Genomic DNA, 21,009 nt, shown 5'->3' on the forward strand with positions numbered 1-21,009 from the left:
AATCAATCAATCAATCCTGCAGGGGTTAGGGTGGACGAGGAGTTTCCCAAAGACCGCAGATTGGATCATACGTCCTACTGATGTCCCTAATAGACATATATTTATTTCGAATAGGGGTGCCTGGGCGGCTCAGTCGGTTAAGCATCTGTCTTTGGTTCGGGTCATGATCTCACGGTTCATAGGTTCGAGCCCCTTGTCGGGCTCTGCACTGACAGCTCGGAGCCTGGAGCCTGCTTCGGATTCTGTATCTCCCTCTCTCTCTGCCCCTCCCCCACTCATGCTCTGTCTCTCAAAAACTTGTTTCTGCCCCTTAGTAGTTTGCTAGTAACACTTGACAGATGTCCCCCCGACCCCAATATTCTAACTCTTTTTCTGGCACACTGTATAAAATGATGTTTGTGGGGGCGCCTGGGTGGCTCAGTTGGTTAAGCATCCGACTTCCACTCAGGTCATGATCTCACAGACTGTAGGTTCGAGCCCTTCATCGGGCTCCGTGCTGACAGCTCGGAGCCTGGAGCCTGCTTTGATTCCTGTGTCTCCCTCTCTCCCTGCCCCTTCCCCACTCACACTCTGTCTCTCTCTGTCTCTTTCTCTCTCTCAAAAATAAACATCAAGGGGCGCCTGGGTGGCTCAGTCGGTTGAGCGGCCGACTTCGGCTCAGGTCATGATCTCACAGTCCGTGAGTTCGAGCCCTGCGTCGGGCTCTGTGCTGACAGCTCGGAGCCTGGAGCCTGTTTCAGATTCCGTGTCTCCCTCTCTCTGACCTTCCCCCGTTCATGCTCTGTCTCTCTCTGTCTCAAAAATAAATAAACGTTAAAAAAAATTAAAAAAAATAAATAAACATCAAAAAAAAATTTTTTTAATTCCTAAGATACGCAGACCCTTATTACTCTATATGCTGTAAATGGAAATTCCGGAGTCCACAATTCCTGCCTCTTCTGCATATTATTCTTTTGCATTCCCCACTCTGTATCTAGCTCGGTGTTGCATACACATCAGGTTCTCAATAAATATTTAATGACTGAATCCCAAGGAATTATACATAATCTTTTCTTGCTCTGAGATTTTGTCACTATCAACTGTAAACTCAAAGGGCCTTTGTTGCGAAGATTTTCATCATGGTGGAATTTATTACTAAAGGTTTTGGCCATCACATTGTAGCACATAAAATTTATATATATTTTTCAGCATAATAAAGGCTTGTAAGTAGTGTGTCTTTTAGAATAGTGTTTAAAGACCCAGCTGAATCTTTTGATTTTCCTTTAAAACCTCTGTAGTTTTTAGTTATTAGTTACAGAGCCCTCAGGCAACTGTCAAAGGTGTTATGGAAATCTTTTTTTTTTTTGTTTTTCATTCAGGGAAACGTGATTTGAAATTTTATTCAATATTTATTTTTATTTTTGAGAGAGAGAGAGAGAGAGAGAGAGCGAGCAGAGCAGGGGCAGAGAGAGAGAGGGAGACACAAAATCCAAAGCAGGCTCCAGACTCTTGCCTGTCGGCACAGAGCCCGATGCGGGGCTTGAACTCACAAACCTCAAGATGACCTGGGCTGGAGTGGGACACTTAACCGACTGAGCCAACCAGGTGCCCCAGGGAAACATGATTTTAAAAACAAGCTCTAGAACTGATTTTCCTGTCAAGCACAATTTTTCTTATTGGTGGGGGGACGGCAGGGAGGGCTACTTTGTTCGGTTGTGACAAAATATGGAAATCATTATGTGATTTTTTTCCCCCATCTATTAACAATAATAGCCTTGATTATCTCTTTAGAAATTCAGCAAAATCATAGTGTGTGAAGAAACGCTCTGTAATTACTGCTAATCGTAGGTTTTGTCCAATCAATTAATAGTGCTTTGAAATTCTCTTTACTAGCAATACATTGCGTATTAAGATTTAAAGTCCCTCTTCCATTTTCTGCACCTGCTTAGTGTTACACTCCAAGCAGTACATTTTCATTTAATTATTTCAATTTTCTCAATGTTTGTTTCCAGGATTTCCCACCGGGATAGCAGAAGCCGTGGTGCTGGTTGTTTTTGTTTTGTTTTTTTCCTACTTCATAATGTTTCCGTTTTAATTTAAACGCCTAGAAGTTCTTTCTAAAAAAAAAAAAAAAAACAAAAATAAATAAAACTTTCAGAGCTGGAAGTCCTTTGGGTGATTAGTTGTCATAAAGATAAATGTGCATAATGTGAATCTTTTCAGATTGGCTTTAGCCCTGCAAACACTGACATCTGACTTCTTTCCTAAGCATGCTACGGAGCTTTAAAAAAAAAAAAAAAAAAAAAAAAAAAAAACACAAATTCAGCATTTTTGAAATAAAAGAATAACGGGGTTTTGTAAATGACTAGGAATACTGTGGGTATATTCCCTTGTGGCTGCCCACCACACTAAGTCAAAAAATTTTGGTGATGGTGATTTTCTCCTCCCAGGAAGCTGAGTTGTTTCAAGTTACTCGATATTCTGTAGTACATAAAAACCACATCAGGATGATGCCACAAAGAGGAGAGTGGTTTAGTTTAATTTACTTCCAGTATTCAATAAAACTACACCAGTGCATATTTGTTTAATTATGACTTAAAAAATAAAAACTATAGCCCAACCCCTTCCCCCCTCCCCCCCCCCCCCCCCCCAGAAAAGAAACTTAACCTGGGCTGTTTCCCTGAGCCATCTGGTTAATTATCGGGGGAATATTAGAGATGGAGGTCTTGGGAGAGGCTGCAAACCCTGTTTCGATGGTGTGGAAGATAGACGCACAAATATGTGAACGTGCAAGGTGAGGAGCGAGAGCACATGTGCGTGAGAACGTGCTCTGGGAGCATGGGTGGAGGCGCATCTATGTTTTTAAAGTGGGAGAGTGGCGGCAGGTGGCAAATGATGGCCAAACCGCTGGAAATTTTGAGGTGGAAAAGGATCAATAGACAACATTTTTGATCGCTTGGTCTCAGCCTTCTAATCTTGCCCAGCCTTCAGCTATACTTGACCTCCACCTTTGAGGATCCACTATTAGGATGAACTCTTAGGTAGCGACCTCTCTTCTGCCCTTAGCTGGGACTCATCAAACTGCCTCTTCCATTGGCTGGACTGAGCTACCTCAATAGGTATAAGCTGTGAGAGGCAAAACTCACGTTTAGTTAAGCATCTGGAGATGTTTAGCAGCTGCCTTTTCTAAAGTTTTAATGCCTAATGAAAGCTCGACTTTACTGCTTAGATCTGAGGATGGAATATAATCTAAATTCTTCGGCACAAGCCTTTTGGCCAAGTCTTTTAAATCAACATTCCATGTGCTTCCATGGGCATTCAGGATCGCGCATGTGTGCGCGCACACGTGTGCAAATGCGTTATCGTTAGACTCACAGGTTCCTTTTATCGTTGTGTTAGTGCGAAAAATTTTGTGGAATATATTGGCTCAACTAAATGGAACTTTTAAACCCAGCTCTTCTGAAAGGATGTGCATCTGTACTTGATTGGTTTTTCTTCTTTAAGTCCTAATGAGCACTGTCCGGGAAGGGTTAGTTAGTAAAGACGTTGAATACGTGTTGCACATGAGGACACACATATGCAACCTCTTTTATAGAGAAAGACACTAGATTTAGACGGATTCAAGGGTGGTTAAAGCAACACACACACACACACACACAACCTGGGGGTCAAAGGAAATCCCACTCTTTCTTACTGTCAGATTCATAAGACGACGTAGCACCGCAAAAGATGCGTTTGAAGTGATAAATTGCACCACATAGCACCTGGACATGGGCAGTGTAAAACAGCAGCTAAAATCAAAACCACTTGAATTCTGGCTCAGCTTTCTCCAGACAAGTACTTAAAATAGCTTAAATAACAGGATGCAAGGGGAGGGAAAACATTTCCTTTTAAGGATATGCATTCTTGGTGTGATTCAAACTTCTGCAGGAACATGGCCGTATAATAAGTTTATTTACTTTAAGGTTGCTTGGGGGAGGGCGTTGAGTTAACGGGCCTTTAAAATAATATATGGTACGAGAGCATTAAGGGGGTTTCTTTTAAAGCAGACTGCAGACGTGAACCTACATGTGTCATCAGAGAGAGAGAGAGCGACAGACAGAATCTGTTGTTACAAACAGTTGGTTCCTGTCTGATGAACTCAGCAGCATTGGGAACCTGTTAGTGATTTCCTTTAAGTGTAGTGATTTTGCTTTAAAAATAGGAACACTTTGTCAATTTATTGAGATTTAGCTGCTCACTTTCTGCAAGAACTTTGTTCAGTGGGTAGATGCGTAGGTTTTTTTTCCCTGCCATTCATTAATGTCAACTTGCACCGATCATATTTTCTGAACCCAAAAGTTGAGACTTGCTTGCAGAAACATTAAGAATGTTCTGGATAGGGGCGCCTTGGGCGGCTCAGTCGGTTAAGCGTCCAACTTCGGCTCAGGTCACGATCTCACGGTCCATGGGTTCAAGCCCCGTGTCGGACTCTATGCTGACAAGCTCAGAGCCTGGAGCCTGCTTCAGATTCTGTGTCTCCTTTTCCCTCTGCCCCGCCCCAACTCCCTCTCTCTCTCTGGCTCTCTCTCTCTTTCTCAAAAATAAAATAAATCTCTCTCAAAAATTAAATTTTAATTTAAAGAATTAAAAAAAAAAAAAAAAAGAATGCTCCAGGGGCACCTGGGTGGCTCAGTCAGTTGAGCATCCAACTCTTGATTTTGGCTCAGGTCACGATTTCACAGTTTGTGAGTTTGAGCCCTGCATCAGGCTCTGCACTGATGGAGCCTGCTTGGGATTCTCTTCTGTCCCCCTCTCTCTCCCCGTCTGCCCCTCTTTGCCTCTTTCTCTCTCTCAAAATAAATAAAAAAATTAAATTAAAAAAATAAAAAGAATGTTCTGGATAATATAGGCTGTATGATAGTATCTACCTTATCAGATGGTTGAAAATAGGGTGCTGGTGGCTCAGTCGGTTAAGCATCCGACTTTGGCTCAGGTCACGATCTCACAGTCCATGAGTTCAAGCCCCGTGTCAGGCTCTGTGCTGACAGCTCAGAGCCTGGAGCCTGCTTCGGATTCTGTGTGTCCCTCTCTCTCTGCCCGTCCCCTGCTCATGCTCTGTCTCTCTCTGTCTCAAAAACAAATAAAAACATTAACAAAAATTAAAAAAAAAAAAAGAAAACAGGGTGCTAGAACAGAAGAGTCTTCTAAGTGCAGAACCTGGCCAACTCCATGCCAATGTGTAGGTAATGAGGAAGTGACAAATGAGCCAGAAAGGGGTTCCAGAATATCGGCAGCTTTAATGAGAAAATAAAGGGCCACCATTATGCCAGCAGGTTGTGATGTTAGTTTCCAGTTGTTAAAACTGTTTTTGATCTAGGTCTCTGTTTTGGGGGGTCAGTTTATTATTAAATTCTCATGTTTGTATCAAAATGCAGAATAGAAAAAGTTCGCTGTCAAACATAGTTTTGAGATCCTGGTTAATAATGTCACTAATGAGATAGAAACTTTCTAAAATGCCATTGTGCGATCTCATTTTCTGGCTTTCTAAAGCGCAGCATATTAGATCTCTGATAATCGTTCAAGGGTGTGTGTGTGTGTGTGTGTGTGTGTGTGTGTGCGCGCATGCATGTGCGTGGTGTGTGTGTGTGTGTGTGTTGGCAAGGGATTGGAAATAAAATTAGCATAAAACTCTTTAAAAATAATTGCACCCTATTTTGTCTTTCAAGTACTTTTCCAGCTGGGAGATTTTGTAAAATTAATTGCAAGCTGCCTTTTTAGGCTCCCTCTGCCTTTTTATTGAAATTGAAATTGTTGTCTTCAAAAGATATGATTTAGGACTTCTAAGAAAGGCTTGCGATAATTTACTAGTACTAACACTAAAATGTCTTTGATTACGGGAGGTAGTAAAAGCTAGATCTGCTGATAAAATATGGAAAGATAGCAGAGTAGGTTAAACTTTTAAAATATGTCAAACTAGATGCATATGTTCAATGATTCTTTTCCCCTCTCCGGAAAGATAAAGGATAGCTAGATATTCCAAGTACTTCGTATTTTCACAAGGATTTTTTTTTAACTTTTTTAATGTTTATTGAGAGAGAGAGAGAGAGAGAGAGAGAGAATCCCAAGCAGGCACCACACTGTCAGTGCAGAGCCCGATGGGGGGCTCAAACTCACGAACTGTGAGATCTTGACCTGAGCAGAAATCAAGAGTCGGACGCTTAACCGACTGAGCCACCCAGGCGCCCCTTCCACAAGGATTTTAAAGCACAGTTTCAAGTAAGAGCCAAAGAGATTCTGTCGGATTAATTTCTGTATCTTTGGTATCTAGCTCAGTGCCTGCCACAGAGTAGGTACTCAGCTTTCTCTGGAGGTCGACTTCTGCCCAAACAAGTTCACATGGTATTTCTTAATACAGCCAAAGCAGGTTTCTACATTTAGAACAGGAGAAGTCCCAACCTGACAACCATCACTGGTTGTCTACTTGGGTACTCGTTGGTGGGTGTGTTCACTTAGAAAACCAAATTACAGATCTGAAGGCTGCCGGGTGGGGACAGGATTAGAACAAAGGGAATGAGATTGAATGTTATTTAAGAGATATTTCTGTCGTTATGGTTTCCTGGTGAATTGCCATTCAGTCTTCTAGTGCTATTTCTGTATTTTTTGTTATTGTTTAATTCTGTTGTTAAAATGCTCATTAGATTAGAGCATTATTCTCCTAGTTAATACTTGAGAATCAGCAGTTCTACAAAAACTAGTTTTCACATTGCTTGTTATGTGCAAGGTACTGTGCTACATATTGGGGTGGAGATAAAAAGATGCGAAAGAATCTTTACCCAAGAGGTTTGCAACCTAATAAGGAAGATGGCTCTGTAATGACCAAGTCGTATTCCTCCAACCCCCTTTTCAAATGCTCCTGTCAGTTACTAACAGCATCTGTTATTACTGCTGTTACTTCAAAATGGAGTTTCTGCATGTGGTTATTGTATGTTAGTTATATTTTAGGGTGAGTACGCTTCCTCGCATCTTTTAATCACATCAGCGAGCTGTCTTCTAATTAATGCCCAACAGAGGTTATTTCACAGAGGGCTCTCACGCAAATGCTCATTCTCCGCATTGCCTACACCTCTAGTCTACCTAAGGCCAATAAACTGCCAAGTAGATCAGACTCTCCGGGCTTTGGTCAGTTTCCTATAGTTTTGCATTTATAGTTCTCTGATATTTATTTATTTATTTAACGTTTTATTTATTTTTGAGACAGAGAGAGACAGAGCATGAACAGGGGAGGGTCAGTGAGAGGGAGACACAGAATCTGAAACAGGCTCCAGGCTCTGAGCGGTCAGCACAGAGCCCGACGCGGGGCTCGAACTCACGGACCGCAAGATCATGCCCTGAGCCGAAGTCGGCCGCTTAACCGACTGAGCCACCCAGGTGCCCCTCTGATATTTATTTTAAAACCTCTCTACCTTCTGCTTCTATTGTACCACTGAGAACACAAAGGGAACAATGAAGCGCCTGTTGTATGCTAGGTCGAAACTGGAATCAATCACAGGTTAAATTATGCTCAGATATGTCCTTTCAGAAGTCAAGGTAAAGGAGAATACATTTAAAAATATTTTTCTCTCAGAAATTGCCAAGTAGACTTTTTGATAGTTGCAAGGAATAAGCTATCTCTTTCTAAAAGATCGAAAAACGAAGGAGTGTTGTATTTAGATAATGTGATATAGTAGTGATCAGAATGTTGTTACTGTAGGGGCTCTTGGGTGGCTCAGTGGGTTAAGCGTCTGGCTCTGGATTTCTGCTCAAGTCATGATCTTGCAGTTGATGAGATAGAGCCCCATGTCAGGCACTGCGCTGACACCACAGAGCCTGCTTGGGATTCCCCCCCCACCCCGCCCCTCCCCTGCCTCTCTCAAAATAATAAACATTTTAAATAAGAATGTTATTACTGTATATTTGTTTTTAAGATGCATTATGATTTTACCTCCAATATCTTTTTAAAGTGTGTGTGTGTGTGTGTGTGTGTATGTGTGTGTGTGTGGTTTCTGAAGTCTTAGCTGCTCAAATTTAGAATCAGAGTGTTAGAGTCAGCAAGGGACTTTGGAGGTCATTTGATCCAGAGGACTCCTTTACACATGGGTAAACAAAGACCTACAGAGATGACTTATGCAAATCCTATGTCACAGTACTCCCACTTGTCCTTCAACTATGCTGTATATCTTTCACTATGCCACACTTACACCCTAGAACTGAGCTCTATTTGTTTTTAATTTTTCTATTTTAACATTTTTTAAAGTTTATTTGTTTATTATGAGAGAGAGGGAGAGAGAGAGAGAGAGAGAGAGAGAGAGAGAGAGCAGGGGAGGGGCAGAGAAAGAGGGAGAAGGAGAGAGAATCCCAAGCAGGCTCTGCACTGTCAGCGCAGAGCCCGATGTGGGGCTCGAACCCACGAACCGTGAGATCATGACCTGAGCCGAAGCCAAGAGTCAGACATTTAACTGACTGAGCTACCCAGGTCTCCCTCTATTTTAACTTTTTAAAGAAAATGGGAGAAAGAGATTGATATATGCATGGGAGGAGGTCTATTTAAACTCAAGAATTTCATTCATCAAAAATTGCTAAAATCCTGCCACAGTACCATGTGGATTACTTTGTTCTTTTTAGCAACTGCAGATGTTGCTGCTGGACTGACTTCTGCATATAAACACTTTACTAATAAAGTGTTGGATCTATGGCCTTTCATTAATTCAAAGCAAAGAATGTAAAGATGTGCCTTAGGGACATTGAGTGCCCTTTGTGGAAGGAAATATTCACGATTTTCAGAAGTTTTGGGTAGTTTGAGGATGACGTTTTGGAAGTATACATACTCTCGGTGATGGATTTAAACGTACTAGTTATGTTTAAGAGTCATTCGCTTACTCTAGAAGTACACTTCATTAAAATGCTCAACTCACACTGGATCCTCACTGTTCTCAAAACATACCAGACACTCTTCCGCATCACCAATGTCGCATGTGCTCTTTCCTCTGCCTGAAATCTCTTCCCCCAGATACCCACGTGATGCGCTCCCTTACCTCACAGAGGTCTTCATCCAGATATAACCTCAGCAAAGTGGCTGTCCTTGACCACTGACCTTTTGAGCTGCATAATTCTGGATCGTGAGTGGGGGTCATGGGCCTTGTAGGATATTTGGCGGCTGTATACGCTGCATGCCGGGAGCACCCTCATACTACCCCTCCCCCTGCCCCCCCCCCCCCCCCCCCGTCGTAGCAACCAAAAATGTCTCCAGACATTTCTGAAGTTTCCCCGAGGGGCAAAATAGCCCCCAGTCTGCGACCCCTTACCCTGTTTTATTTTCCATCATAGCACTTATTTATATTGTGTGATTTTACAGTTCTACCTCACGATATATGTTATTTGCTGTTTAGTTGCCATTAGAATGTGAGCCCTTGGACAGCAGGACTTTCTTTCGTTGGTGGTGATGGCCCCAATTCCCAGAACTGTACCTGGTACAGTTTTAAAGTGACGTGTCAGATAGAGGGGCTCCTGGGTGGCTCAGATGGTTAAGCGTCTGACTTTGGCTCAGGTCATGATCTCATGGTTTGAGAGTTCGAGCCCCACTAACGGCACAGAGCCTGCTTCTGATCCTCTGCCTCCCTCTCTCTGCCCCTCCCCTGCTCTCCCTCTCTTGCTCTCTCAAACATCAATAAGCATTAACAAAATTTTTTTAATAAAGTCACATATCAAGTAAATTAACTGCCCGGTATATTTTCTTGAACAGTGCTGTGGTCATCTTGAGTCATTTCTCTATTGAGATCGTATCCTTTTATTAGAATAATTAAATTTACATATGAAATTCAGTGGTGACCTAAGGAATAAGAAGGATTGTTGAACAGGAGGTGTTTGAAATTGCTGGTGAAAGTCCAATTTTTTTTTAGTTAAAAAAAAAATATGCCCGAGTGATTACAACACCCAGGACATTAGCCCTCTTTCCCAGCAAATTAACTTTTGGTCATTCATCAGTCCTCCCCCACTCCCTTTTTTTTTTTTTTTTTGAGAGAGAGAGAGAGAGAGAGAGAGAGCATGAGCTGGGGAGAGGGGCAGAGGGAGAGAGAGAGAGAAAGAGGGAGAATCTCAAGCAAGCTCCTTGCTCAGCACAGAGCCCCACGTGGGACTCAATCCCACAACCCTGGGATCATGATGCGAGCAGAAATCAAGTGTTGGACACTCAACCGACTGAGCCGCCCAGGCACCTCAGTTTTGTTTTTTTTTTTTCACATTTTTAACAGTTTCAGACTAAAGATACATATTTTCGGCACTTAAGATATATACTGTTAGAATTGTCCTAGCACAAAGATAAAAAGATTATTTCTAGAATCGTGGTAAATATTTGCATTACTTTAGGACTGCATTTATTTTTATGAACTCTATGTTTGTCTTGGATTAATGTTTATTTACATTAACTCTTGAAAAAAATTGGCACTGAAGAGGGTAGCTGGATTTCAGGTGTGCTGTGTAATGTAATCAGCATCAATTCATAAAATATTCTATTGGACCGATGTTAGAATGAGGAGCATAAAACTTTTAAGTAGGTACCATAGAAATCGTTTTATGCCATGGCAGCATTTTCTTGGTGTATAGTCTATTAATTTTTTTTTAATTTTTTTTAACGTTTATTTATTTTTGAGACAGAGAGAGACAGAGCATGAACAGGGGAGGGGTAGAGGGAGAGGGAGACACAGAATCTGAAACAGGCTCCAGGCTCTGAGCTGTCAGCCCAGAGCCCGACGCGGGGCTCGAACTCACAGACCGCGAGATCATGACCTGAGCCGAAGTCGGCCGCCCAACCGACCGAGCTACCCAGGCGCCCCTATTAATTTTTTTTTAAAGTCCTGTCAGCTTCATGATTGAAAAATAAGTTTATGAGACAACTATGCTTTGTTAATATTAGGGCTACTATTTGTAAGTGAAGCTACTTATACACTGTTTAAAATACAGGAAACATGATGTAAACCCATGCCCTTTGAGTTAAAAGTTGCATTTCCCTTTTAAACAACCGTAGATACCAAACAGTAACAAGAACAAACACTATATTTAGGCAAGCTTATGAACCAAGTCTCAAATGAAGAAAAACACTCTGATCGTAAAAATACTCACAGATTAATTTATTTTTCCTAAATTTTCTCCTTCCTCGCCTGCCCTCCCTTCGTCCAAAGATCTCAACAGCAATGGATTCATCTGTGACTATGAACTTCATGAACTTTTCAAGGAAGCCAATATGCCATTACCGGGATATAAAGTGAGAGAAATAATTCAAAAACTCATGCTGGATGGTGACAGGAATAAAGATGGGAAGATAAGTTTCGATGAATTTGTTTATGTAAGTATGTAAAAATCCCCCATTATTCAGAGTAATGATTGTTCCTTTGTCTAGAGGGATCTTCTGGTAATAAGTCCTCCCAAGTCCCTAAATATACCGTATTCGTCTTGTTACAACTAATGCAATTTCTCTCACCCCACCAAATTGAGTTAGTCCTTTTAGCCATCGGAGTATCTTAAACCGATCGAGAAGAAGAACACGAGAAGAAGAACCGATCGAGAAGAAGACAGAATCAAAGGCAGAACTCACGACTCGCTGTAAAATGCGAACCGTTTCCTTCGGGGGCATCATTAAAGGGCATTTTTCAAGGTGCTACGTGCCACCCTTGAGATGCTCCGTCTCCCGTGGGGAACGGTGTGCTCCCAAATCTTAACACTACACCCTGACTCACAGTCTTGGAAGCTTCCTGAGTTGAACTTTCTGATTAAAAAGATGGTTCCTTCTCTTGCGGTGGTAGTATTTAAGTGTGCCATTTTCTCGAGGATGATAATTTGGCTAATTAAAAGTTAGAAGCGTATCTTTTGAGTCCCAAGCACGTAGTTTCTAGTTCTGTACTCCGTGCTTGGAGAGTGTATGCGTAGCTCTTCTGATTGAAGCTTGATGCTTTAGCTGCCAGTGGGCGAGGTTACCTAGGCCATTTTCCATCCATATTCATTGGCAGAGTATTTGAGATGTATATTAAAGAATAGCGGTTGCCTCTTCCCTCAATTAAGAACGCCATTAAGATTTTATTGGTTTTAGGGGCGCCTGGGTGGCTCAGTCGGTTGAACGTCTGACTGGCTCAGGTCATGATCTCATGATTCATGGGTTCGAGCCCCGCATCGGGCTCTGTGCTGACAGCTCAGAGCCTGGAGTCTGCTTCAGACTCTCTCTCTTCGTCTCTCTCTCTGCTCCTCCCCCACTCACACTCTGCGTCTCTCTCTCAAAAATAAATAAGCATAAAAAAAATTTTTTTAAGATTTTATTGGTTTTATTTATTATTACTTGAAGGCTGAGTTTGACTAGATCTAATTAGGCATTCTTTTCACTGTATCACAAACAGGGAATTCGTGCCTCCTGTTCATCACAAACTTCCTAGCACTCTTATCCTCTTACCATGCTAACTGAGGCTCAGTGTAGCCAGTGAAATTCTGGTATATTTTCTCCCATTAGAACGAACCCCTTTAAAACACTGTCAGTGTTCCAGAAGGAAATTGACTGAGTAATGATGTCTACTGAGCTGATAGCATTTTGTGGGGGTGCTACTGTTTTAAAAATGTAGGCATGCGTCGTAATTATAATGGTATCGTTCATGCCGACTTCTTTTGAAATGCTGATTTCCCCCCCACTGTTTTTGTCCTCAGTTATTGCCAAAGCCTTTTGTTTTGAATTCTGTGTTCAATAGTAAGTTGCATGTCCTCTGATGGGTAACGTGCTCCCCTTATAACTGCATGTTGAATTGTGAATTTAAAGCAGCATAGAGCAGTAGTAGTTAACTATGATTGGTTATTTTCTGATATAATTTACTGCTTAGAATTTTGATCTACTAGAAAGAGCAGACCTAAATCATTAAGATTTGCAGCGTGCCGGTATTATTAAGGACAGAATTATGAAAGTGTCTCTGAGAAAAATGACCTCGGGGAAATATTTAATTTTGTATATTTTGAAATGTGGCAGATTCTGCACAGCTGTTTGAGGCTTTTTAAAGTGAGGAGGTTTGATTACCTTACTATATCCTTAAAAAGTAAATGATATGCATCATAATTCTGGCATCACTAGGAATTTTTTAAAAATATTAATGAGCGCATTTTATGTTCGTATGTACATTTTAAAATTGGAAGGAATCAATATGCTTATACGCCTTCATTTTTCAAATTAAAAACAAAAGCCTGGATTCCTGAAAAAAGGAAGTAGCTTCCCGGACTTTACACAGGGGACCAATGCTTTTTCCAGTTAGCTCCCTTCTATTGAAGAAATTTGAAATATAAAGGACAGTAAAATAACTTGCCTGAAGTTTCAGAATGATACCAGCATGACCGTACTGAAAGATCAATGTCCAATCCAATATCTATCCATTTACATCTGCTTTGTCACCAGTGAGACATCTTAAAAATTGTCAAAATATGGGTAGATCTTAGTTATCCATGAAAAAGGAGGCGAGTTATTCCTGGCAGGTATTAACATAAAGCAGTAGAAATAAACATGTTCGTGCATCTTAGGGTGTTTTTAAATTACTGCGTAAGAGGTATTAATTACAAACCAGCCTACAGATAAAATCAGTTTATGTTAATTTCAGAGAAGAATATATATATATATATATATATATATATATATATATATATATATATATATACAGGCAGAAAAGAGTCCCTAGATTATATGTAAACTTCACACATTCAAGTTAAATTTAATACTCTGATTTTGTTTCTTCTAAGTATTTCAAAACTAAATTACTGGATTTTTATACCTACAAGGTTATAGTGGGGTTTTCCCCTGCATCTTTAAAAAGACTGGCATGGCCGTTTCTTTCAGCAGAGATGTCTGCATTAGACTCTTATTTTCACAGTGAGAAACTTGGTCTTGCATAATGGTAATAAGTTGTTGACCTGTTTCAGGACTTTTGCTAATAGCGCTGACCTCGCCAGATTAAATAACTTTACCTAAGTGCTTAGAACAGTGCCAGGCATATAGCAAATGTTATGTAGGTATTACTTGCTGGGGGTTGCTATTTCTATTTAAAAAAAAAAAAACAAAACAACCAGTGTTCTTTTGCTATTATTACTAAGTTTAGGCTTACAACAGATCCGCCCCCACACACACACACACACAAAGGGAAAAATTCAAACGTATTACTTTGGAAACACTTTGGAAGCAAGCCTCAAACCCTGGAATCCAGTCAATATTTTGCAATTCTTTCTGAAATCTTTCCTTCCGCTTCAGTCATTATGCCTCTGGATTGCTTTCGTCTGGCCACTCACTAGTCCTGCACCGAGCTAGAAAGGTGACGAAACTTTAAAAAGGAATCAGACACATTTATACAGTCCATAAGAGACCCGCAAAGATGGATAGAAACAGAGCAAGCAGCTTATACCCAAGAGCTTCTGCGCGCCTGACAAAGCCCATCCCTCCTCAGCAAGGGAAAACAGCTCGAAACAGTGAGCTCATTAGTATCACAACAGGCAGCTTTGAAAAGATTCATTGAGAAGACAGTAGCTGGCCTTGTGTTATCTCTGATTTCTGAGATTCTTGTTAAGCCAGGGCTTCTGCTCAAATAGCGTTATCACCTCCTGCAGTGAAGCAGTGTAAGATACATAAATCTTCAATTATCCCTTTAAAGTTGTTTTTTTTTTTTTTTCTCGAAGGCACAGAAGAAAATACGGTGAACCTGAAAATTTGAGCTTGGCTAGGATAATTTATTTAAAAATATTTAGAAGATGAAGGTCATATAACCTTTGTAAGGCAATTAGAAAGTTTAATTTTTAATCGCAACTTTGCTTTCATTCCCAAGCGTGAGCTTAACTAGAGCTACGTAAGTAATTGCATGAGGATACGAGAAAGCAGGCATTCTTTTTGTTAACTCATTATTTATATTATTCCTCTTTTCCGCGATGTATATAAATTCGGATTTATTTATTTTTCAGCTGCAAGTGCGATCATGGAAATCTGCCTAATTTTTATTTTTATTTTTTATTGTTTTATTTTAGAGAGAGTGCGAGTGGGAGAGTGGGGCAGAGAGAGAATCTTAAGCAGGCTCCGTGCACGGGGCTCGATCCCACAACCCTGAGATCCCACAGCCTGAGCTGAAATCAAGAGTCAGACACTCAAACGACTGAGCCACCCAGGCGCTCCTCAACCGAATTTTTAGAAGCAGATGATCCTTGAGGCAAAAATAGTTACAATAAAAAAAAAATAAATAACTCTTCGAAGGTCATTTCTGAGGCAGTAACATTTTGGATTTGGATGTTTTCTTGTCATGCCAGTGATTTATGTCATGAGGAAAAGCACACATTTCAGATTTTAATTTACTAGATAGTGTTTTACTAAATGAAGTAGAGTTCAGAATGAGGTAGAATAGTGAACATTGGGGTTTTTTTTTTATTTTCTTAATATTTGTTTATTTTTGAGAGAGAGAGAAAGAGAGTGAGTAGGGGAGGGAAAGAGGGAGAGGGAGGCACAGAATCCGAAGCAGGCTCCAGGCTCTGAGCTCTCAGCACAGAGCTCGACGCGGGGCTCAAACTCACCAACGGTGAGATCATGACCGGAGCGGAAGTCAGACGCTTAAGCGACTGAGCCACTCAGGTGCCCCAAATATTATGTTTTTGCTGAGTAGATATATTGTTATCAAAGGGGGTCGGTCGCCCTTTGATAATGGCTGGTCGCCATTTTGTTGTATGATCTTGGCTGTGAAATTGAGGCAAATGAAATTAAAGTTGGACTTAAAAAATTAGATTGTACATAAAAATCACTTCAATAATTCAGAAATTATCCAGATTGCATGAGTAATCAGCTCTATGCTACTGGTACTTAATAGGAGTCAGTATAATGGCCAGAAAGGAGGAAAAGTGATTTTGTTGGTTGTGTGCATACTCGTTCTAAAATTCTATGTCGAGAGGGGTGCCTGTTTGGCTCACTCGGCAGAACATGCGACTCTTGATCTTAGGATTGTGAGTTGGAGCCCCATGTTGGGTGTAGAGATTTCTTAAAAAATAAAATCTTTAAAAACGTAAAAATAGGGGCGCCTGGGTGGCTCAGTTGGTTAAGCATCCGACTCTTGATTCCGGCTCAGGTCGTGATCTCAGGGTTCACGAGATTGAGCCCCTTGTGGGACTCCAGGCATGGAGCCTGCTAAAATTCTCTTCCCCCTCTCCCTCCCTCTCTGTCCCTCCCCTGCTCACATGTGCGCTCTCTGTCTCTCAAAAAAAAAAAATTAATTGATTACAAATTTTTAAATTAAAGAAATAACAAAACTCTACCTCAAGAAATTACAGTTATAGCAAAAAAAAAAAAAAAAAAACCTCACAGCTGTGGAAACTGAGTAAGCTTGATTTTGTGGAACTTAACTGCTTCCTAACTATTTTCCTAAATAAAATTGGGTTTGTAAGTCCAAGGAGAGTCAGGATCTTAGAAAGGTTAAGAGGAAAGCATGACGTTGTGACAGGGCCACCAGCAATACCTACAACTTTTACACCAGTTACAAAAAAGTCACTCTGATTTGGATTAATAGATTAGTGAATTAAGGACAAAAAGGTGCCCTTCTGGAAAATCTAAATATCAAAAGGCCCTCCCTGCTTTTGGCCCGACACTGTCTTGTGCAAAACCAGGACTTGGTTAATGGCACAGGGAGCTGGATCTAAAGCTTCTCCTCCTGCCTGCTTTCACAGATACAACCTGAACTGCTAGATATCGTGATCCTGGTCTATGAACTTCAAACACAGGCTGTACCTCCTGAGATATGTGTGTGTGTGTGTGTGTGTGTGTGTGTGTGTGTGTGTGTATGTGCTTGTCAATAATGCCAAAGGCCTACTTCTTTTCTGTTTGTTGAGCAACTTTTCCATTAGGGTCATACGTTTCTTTCTGTAAGTCCACTTACATGTTGTAAACACCTTTTAAAGAAATTTTTATGGAGATACTGCGTCTTGCTCTCATTTTACTGGAGGTGGCTACTTGAGCCATGTGCATTGGTAGATCAGGAACAAATTTGGGCCTAGGGGAGTTCCAGTCTTGAAAAATATACAGATAGTCCTGGCCACCTGGATGGCTCAATGCACTGAGTGTCCGACTCTTGATTTCCGCTCAGGTCCTGATCTCGCGGTTTGTGGGATCGAGCCCCATGTCGGGCTCTGTGCTGGCAGCGTGGAGCCTGCTTGGGATTCTCTCTCTCCCTCTTCGCCTCTCCCCCACTAGTTCACTATCTCTTTCTCAAAATAAATAAATAGACAGACATATACAGGTAGTCCTTTAGAATGTCCATTCATTCAATCAGGCAGTTAGGGTAGGGTGTGAAATTAAGCTTTGTTACTACCTGCTCTTGTATAATTAGAATGTACACGTTAATTTTGTTAGCCATGCTCCTTATTTTGAAGAGAAGCTGGATTTTATAAATGCTCAAACAAGACAATCACTGAAAAGCTCCTTTTTTGTGTTCATTCTCCATAGTTGTCTCTTTGCTGCCAACTGAATGCATTCTTTCACCTTATTACTCTGTAAACTTTGATTGAACAAGCCCTTACCATTGTATCCAAAAAGGTGTGTGTGTGTGTGTGTGTGTGTGTGTGTGTTTTGGGGGGGGGGGGGTTGAGTCCTAAAAACTTCACCTTTCTTTGCACTAAGAATTGTGGTTAAAGAAGGGAGATAGATCCCTCAGCCTTTTCTCTCCAGGGAACGAACAAAGGCTCACTTGTTGGTAGAAAATTAACAGATTTATGTATGCTTTTGAACCATGCCAGTTTTCGGCTTAAAGCGGATTCAATGCATGTGGCACTTAACGTTTTCCACAAGTGTGTGCAATTGCCTCTGGCTTCATTTTTCAGTATCGTGGTACTCATTTACCAGCTTCAAACCTCGAGCGCAGTGTTCCGTGGCCTTTAACGCTCGGCACCTGTGTGGGACCATGCAGCTGATCGCAGTGTGAAAGAAGAGGGCTGGGCTTCTCCTCGTGCCTAATTTAAAATGAATCGCGAATTAACGATGCATTTTCATCAATAGATTTTCCAAGAGGTAAAAAGCAGTGATATTGCCAAAACCTTCCGCAAAGCGATCAACAGGAAAGAAGGGATTTGTGCTCTGGGAGGCACTTCAGAGCTTTCCAGTGAAGGAACACAGCATTCTTACTCAGGTAATAGTAATAGTTTCGCCCGTGTTAGGCTAACACAATGAACTAAGTAGAATGCATGTCAAGGAGGGGACCGAGAAAAACATTGCCTCCTAATTAAGAATACAGTAGAAGCACTTTGTGGCCTGTATTCAACTCGGGATCACTTCTTGCCATAAAGGCATTATGACTATTTACTGTAGCTTGCGAGAGATGCTATAGAATGTATGCAAGGATAGGCTTTGTTATAGCAGAGCTCTACAGCAATAAAAGTAATAATTTCTTGTTATTCAACATAATTCTAGAGGAAGAAAAATACGCTTTTGTTAACTGGATAAACAAAGCTTTGGAAAATGATCCCGATTGCAGACACGTTATACCAATGAACCCAAACACCGACGACCTGTTCAAAGCTGTTGGTGACGGAATTGTGCTTTGGTAAGATGTTGGTTGATTTGAGATCCAGGTTTCCCAGACAGTCTTCCACATGATTGATATATGTGTTTCTGGATGCTTGACATTGGGAAATAACTAGAATTGACAGTTGTCCCGGCTCAGGGGCGCCTGGGTGGCTCAGTCGGTTAAGGGTCCGACTCTTGATTTCGACTCAGGTCACAGTCTCCCGGTTTTTGGGTTCGAGCCTCGTTTCGGGCTCTGGGCCATTAGCGCAGAACCTGCTTGGGATTCTCTCTCTCCCTGTCTTTCTGCCTCTTCCCCACGCATGCTTTCTCTCTCTTTCTTTCTCTCTCTCTCTCTCTCTCAAGAAAGAAAGAAAGAAACTTAAAAAAATTATTAAAAACATTGTCAGGTCTCTCCCCACTTCATCTCTGAGCGTGTCTGAGAAAGGACCACCAAAATATGAATCTAAAACTCAGTCATTTAGAGTGGGGACCACTTTATAAAGAAGCCATCAGCTTCCAGCTTCTTCTCATCACTTGAGCAAGCAGACCATGACCAGCTTTGCTGGACTTAAGTATGTCGGTGTCCACTTATCTCTAAAGTACCGTGGCTTCGAAAAAAAGAAGCGACACTCCTCTTCAGTTCTCACTCTCCAATTACTTATTTCTGAAAAATGTGGGTGTTCTTCCTGCTGCCCCAGAGGCAGCAGTATCTTGGCAGAAAGGATGTAAGATTACCAACACTTTGTCGGTTGATGGGCTCTGTTGAAGCAGTGCGGCATGATGGCTAAGAGAGTGCTCCAGGGGGCGCCCGGGTGGCTCATTCAGTTAACCCTCTGACTTTGGCTCAGGTCATGATCTCATGGTTCATGGGTGTGAGCCCTGCTTCAGATTCTGTGTCTCCCTCTCTCTCTGCCCCTACCCTGTTCATGCTCTGTCTCTCTGTGTCTCAAAAATAAATAAACGTTAAAAAATAAATAAATAAATAAATAAATAAATAAATAAATAAATAATTTTTTTAAAAAAGTAAGAAGGGGCGCCTGGGTGGCTCAGTCGGTGGAGCATGGGACTCTTGCTTTCGGCTCAGGTCATGATCTCAGGGTTGGGAGATCAAGCCCCACCTCGGGCTCTGTGCTGGGCATGGAACCTGCTTAAGATTCTCTCTCTCTCGGCCCCTTCCCTGCTCGCACTCTCTCTCTCTCAAATATAAATAAGTAAATAAAGAAATGTTTTTAAAAACCGTAAGAGATCTCCTCTTCTGTCTATATATAGGCACTAAAGAAATAATGCCCCCCTGTGTTTTAATACAGAGAAATAATCACATGATGCTATTTATTTCATATTGAAATTTTACATGGAAAGAAGCATGGTTTTCCCTGTGCAGAATAACATGTTTTAAGGCAGTGTTTAGAAACATCTAAAATGTTAGCATCTCAGTCCAAATTTTACCAGATGAGATTCTTCCAAAGAAGTCCTAGATTCTTGTCTAATTAGCAGAACCTTCCTTTCTCTCACCACTGAATTAGCACCAAATGTAGTGCCTAACTCATCATTTAGGCGCTCAGTAAATATGGTGAATGAAAGAATCTCATGCTCAACGAATTTACCTCCTTGTGAATAAATGGTCATTTTTTTAAATTATTTTTTTTTAAGTTTTTTAAACGTTTATTTATCATTGAGAGACAGAGAGACACAGAGCCTGAACAGGGAAGGGGTAGAGAGAGGGGGAGACACAGAATCCGAAGCAGGCTTCAGGCTCTGAGCTGTCAGCACAGAGCCGGACGCGGGGCTCGAACTCACAAACTGTGAGATTGTGAAGTCAGTCGCTTAACTGACTGAGCCACCCAGGTACCCCAATAAATGGTCATTTTTAATTGTGAATTACACAATCTAGAAGAGACAATTTCAGTGTGGCGTTTTATCTGTTTTTAAAATTTATTCAGGGGGTGCCTGGGTGGCTCAGTCCATTAAGAGTACGACTTTGGCTCACATCATGATGTCACAGCTTGTGGGTTCAAGCCCCGCATCGGGCTCTGTGCTGACAGATCAGAGCCTGGATCCTGCTTTGGATCCTGTGTCTCCCTCTCTCTCTGCCTCTCCGCCCCCCTCAAAAACAACAGATAAATTCTAATACATAGTCAAGAGTTGAGAAACGCTAGTCTAGATGATCCAAGAGTTCTTCTATTTTAAATGATCTAGTATTCTGTGCTATGTCTAATTAATTTTTTAAATATTAGTAAAAGCTACTTGTATGTAAAATGCAATTAAAAATGCTTATGGGGGTGCCTGGGTGGCTCAGCCGGTGGGGCATCCAACTTTGGCTCAGGTCATGAGCTCGTGGTGCATGGGTTCGAGCCCCGCATCGGGCTCTGCGCTGACAGCTCAGAGCCTGGAGCCTGTTTCAGATTCTGTGTCTCCCTCTCTCTCTGACCCCCTCCCACTTGTGCTCTGTCTCTTTTTCTCTCAAAAATAAATGAACATTA

At 41.4% G+C, this 21,009-nt stretch overlaps 1 protein-coding gene across 5 annotated transcripts in view; it reads left to right on the forward strand.

The window, feature by feature from the left end:
- Positions 1-21,009, forward strand: part of PLS3 (plastin 3) — a 92,401-nt gene that overhangs the window by 50,419 nt on the left and 20,973 nt on the right. For all 5 annotated transcript variants that reach the window (XM_058714590.1, XM_058714594.1, XM_058714593.1 and 2 more), the window contains 3 exons: positions 11,175-11,338; positions 18,023-18,152; positions 18,434-18,566. In XM_058714590.1, coding sequence (XP_058570573.1) covers positions 11,175-11,338; positions 18,023-18,152; positions 18,434-18,566 — 427 coding nt within the window. The remainder of the gene's footprint in view (positions 1-11,174; positions 11,339-18,022; positions 18,153-18,433; positions 18,567-21,009) is intronic.

Source organism: Neofelis nebulosa, chromosome X, assembly GCF_028018385.1.
Source record: "Neofelis nebulosa isolate mNeoNeb1 chromosome X, mNeoNeb1.pri, whole genome shotgun sequence".
In the NCBI taxonomy this organism is placed as follows: Eukaryota; Metazoa; Chordata; class Mammalia; order Carnivora; family Felidae; genus Neofelis; species Neofelis nebulosa.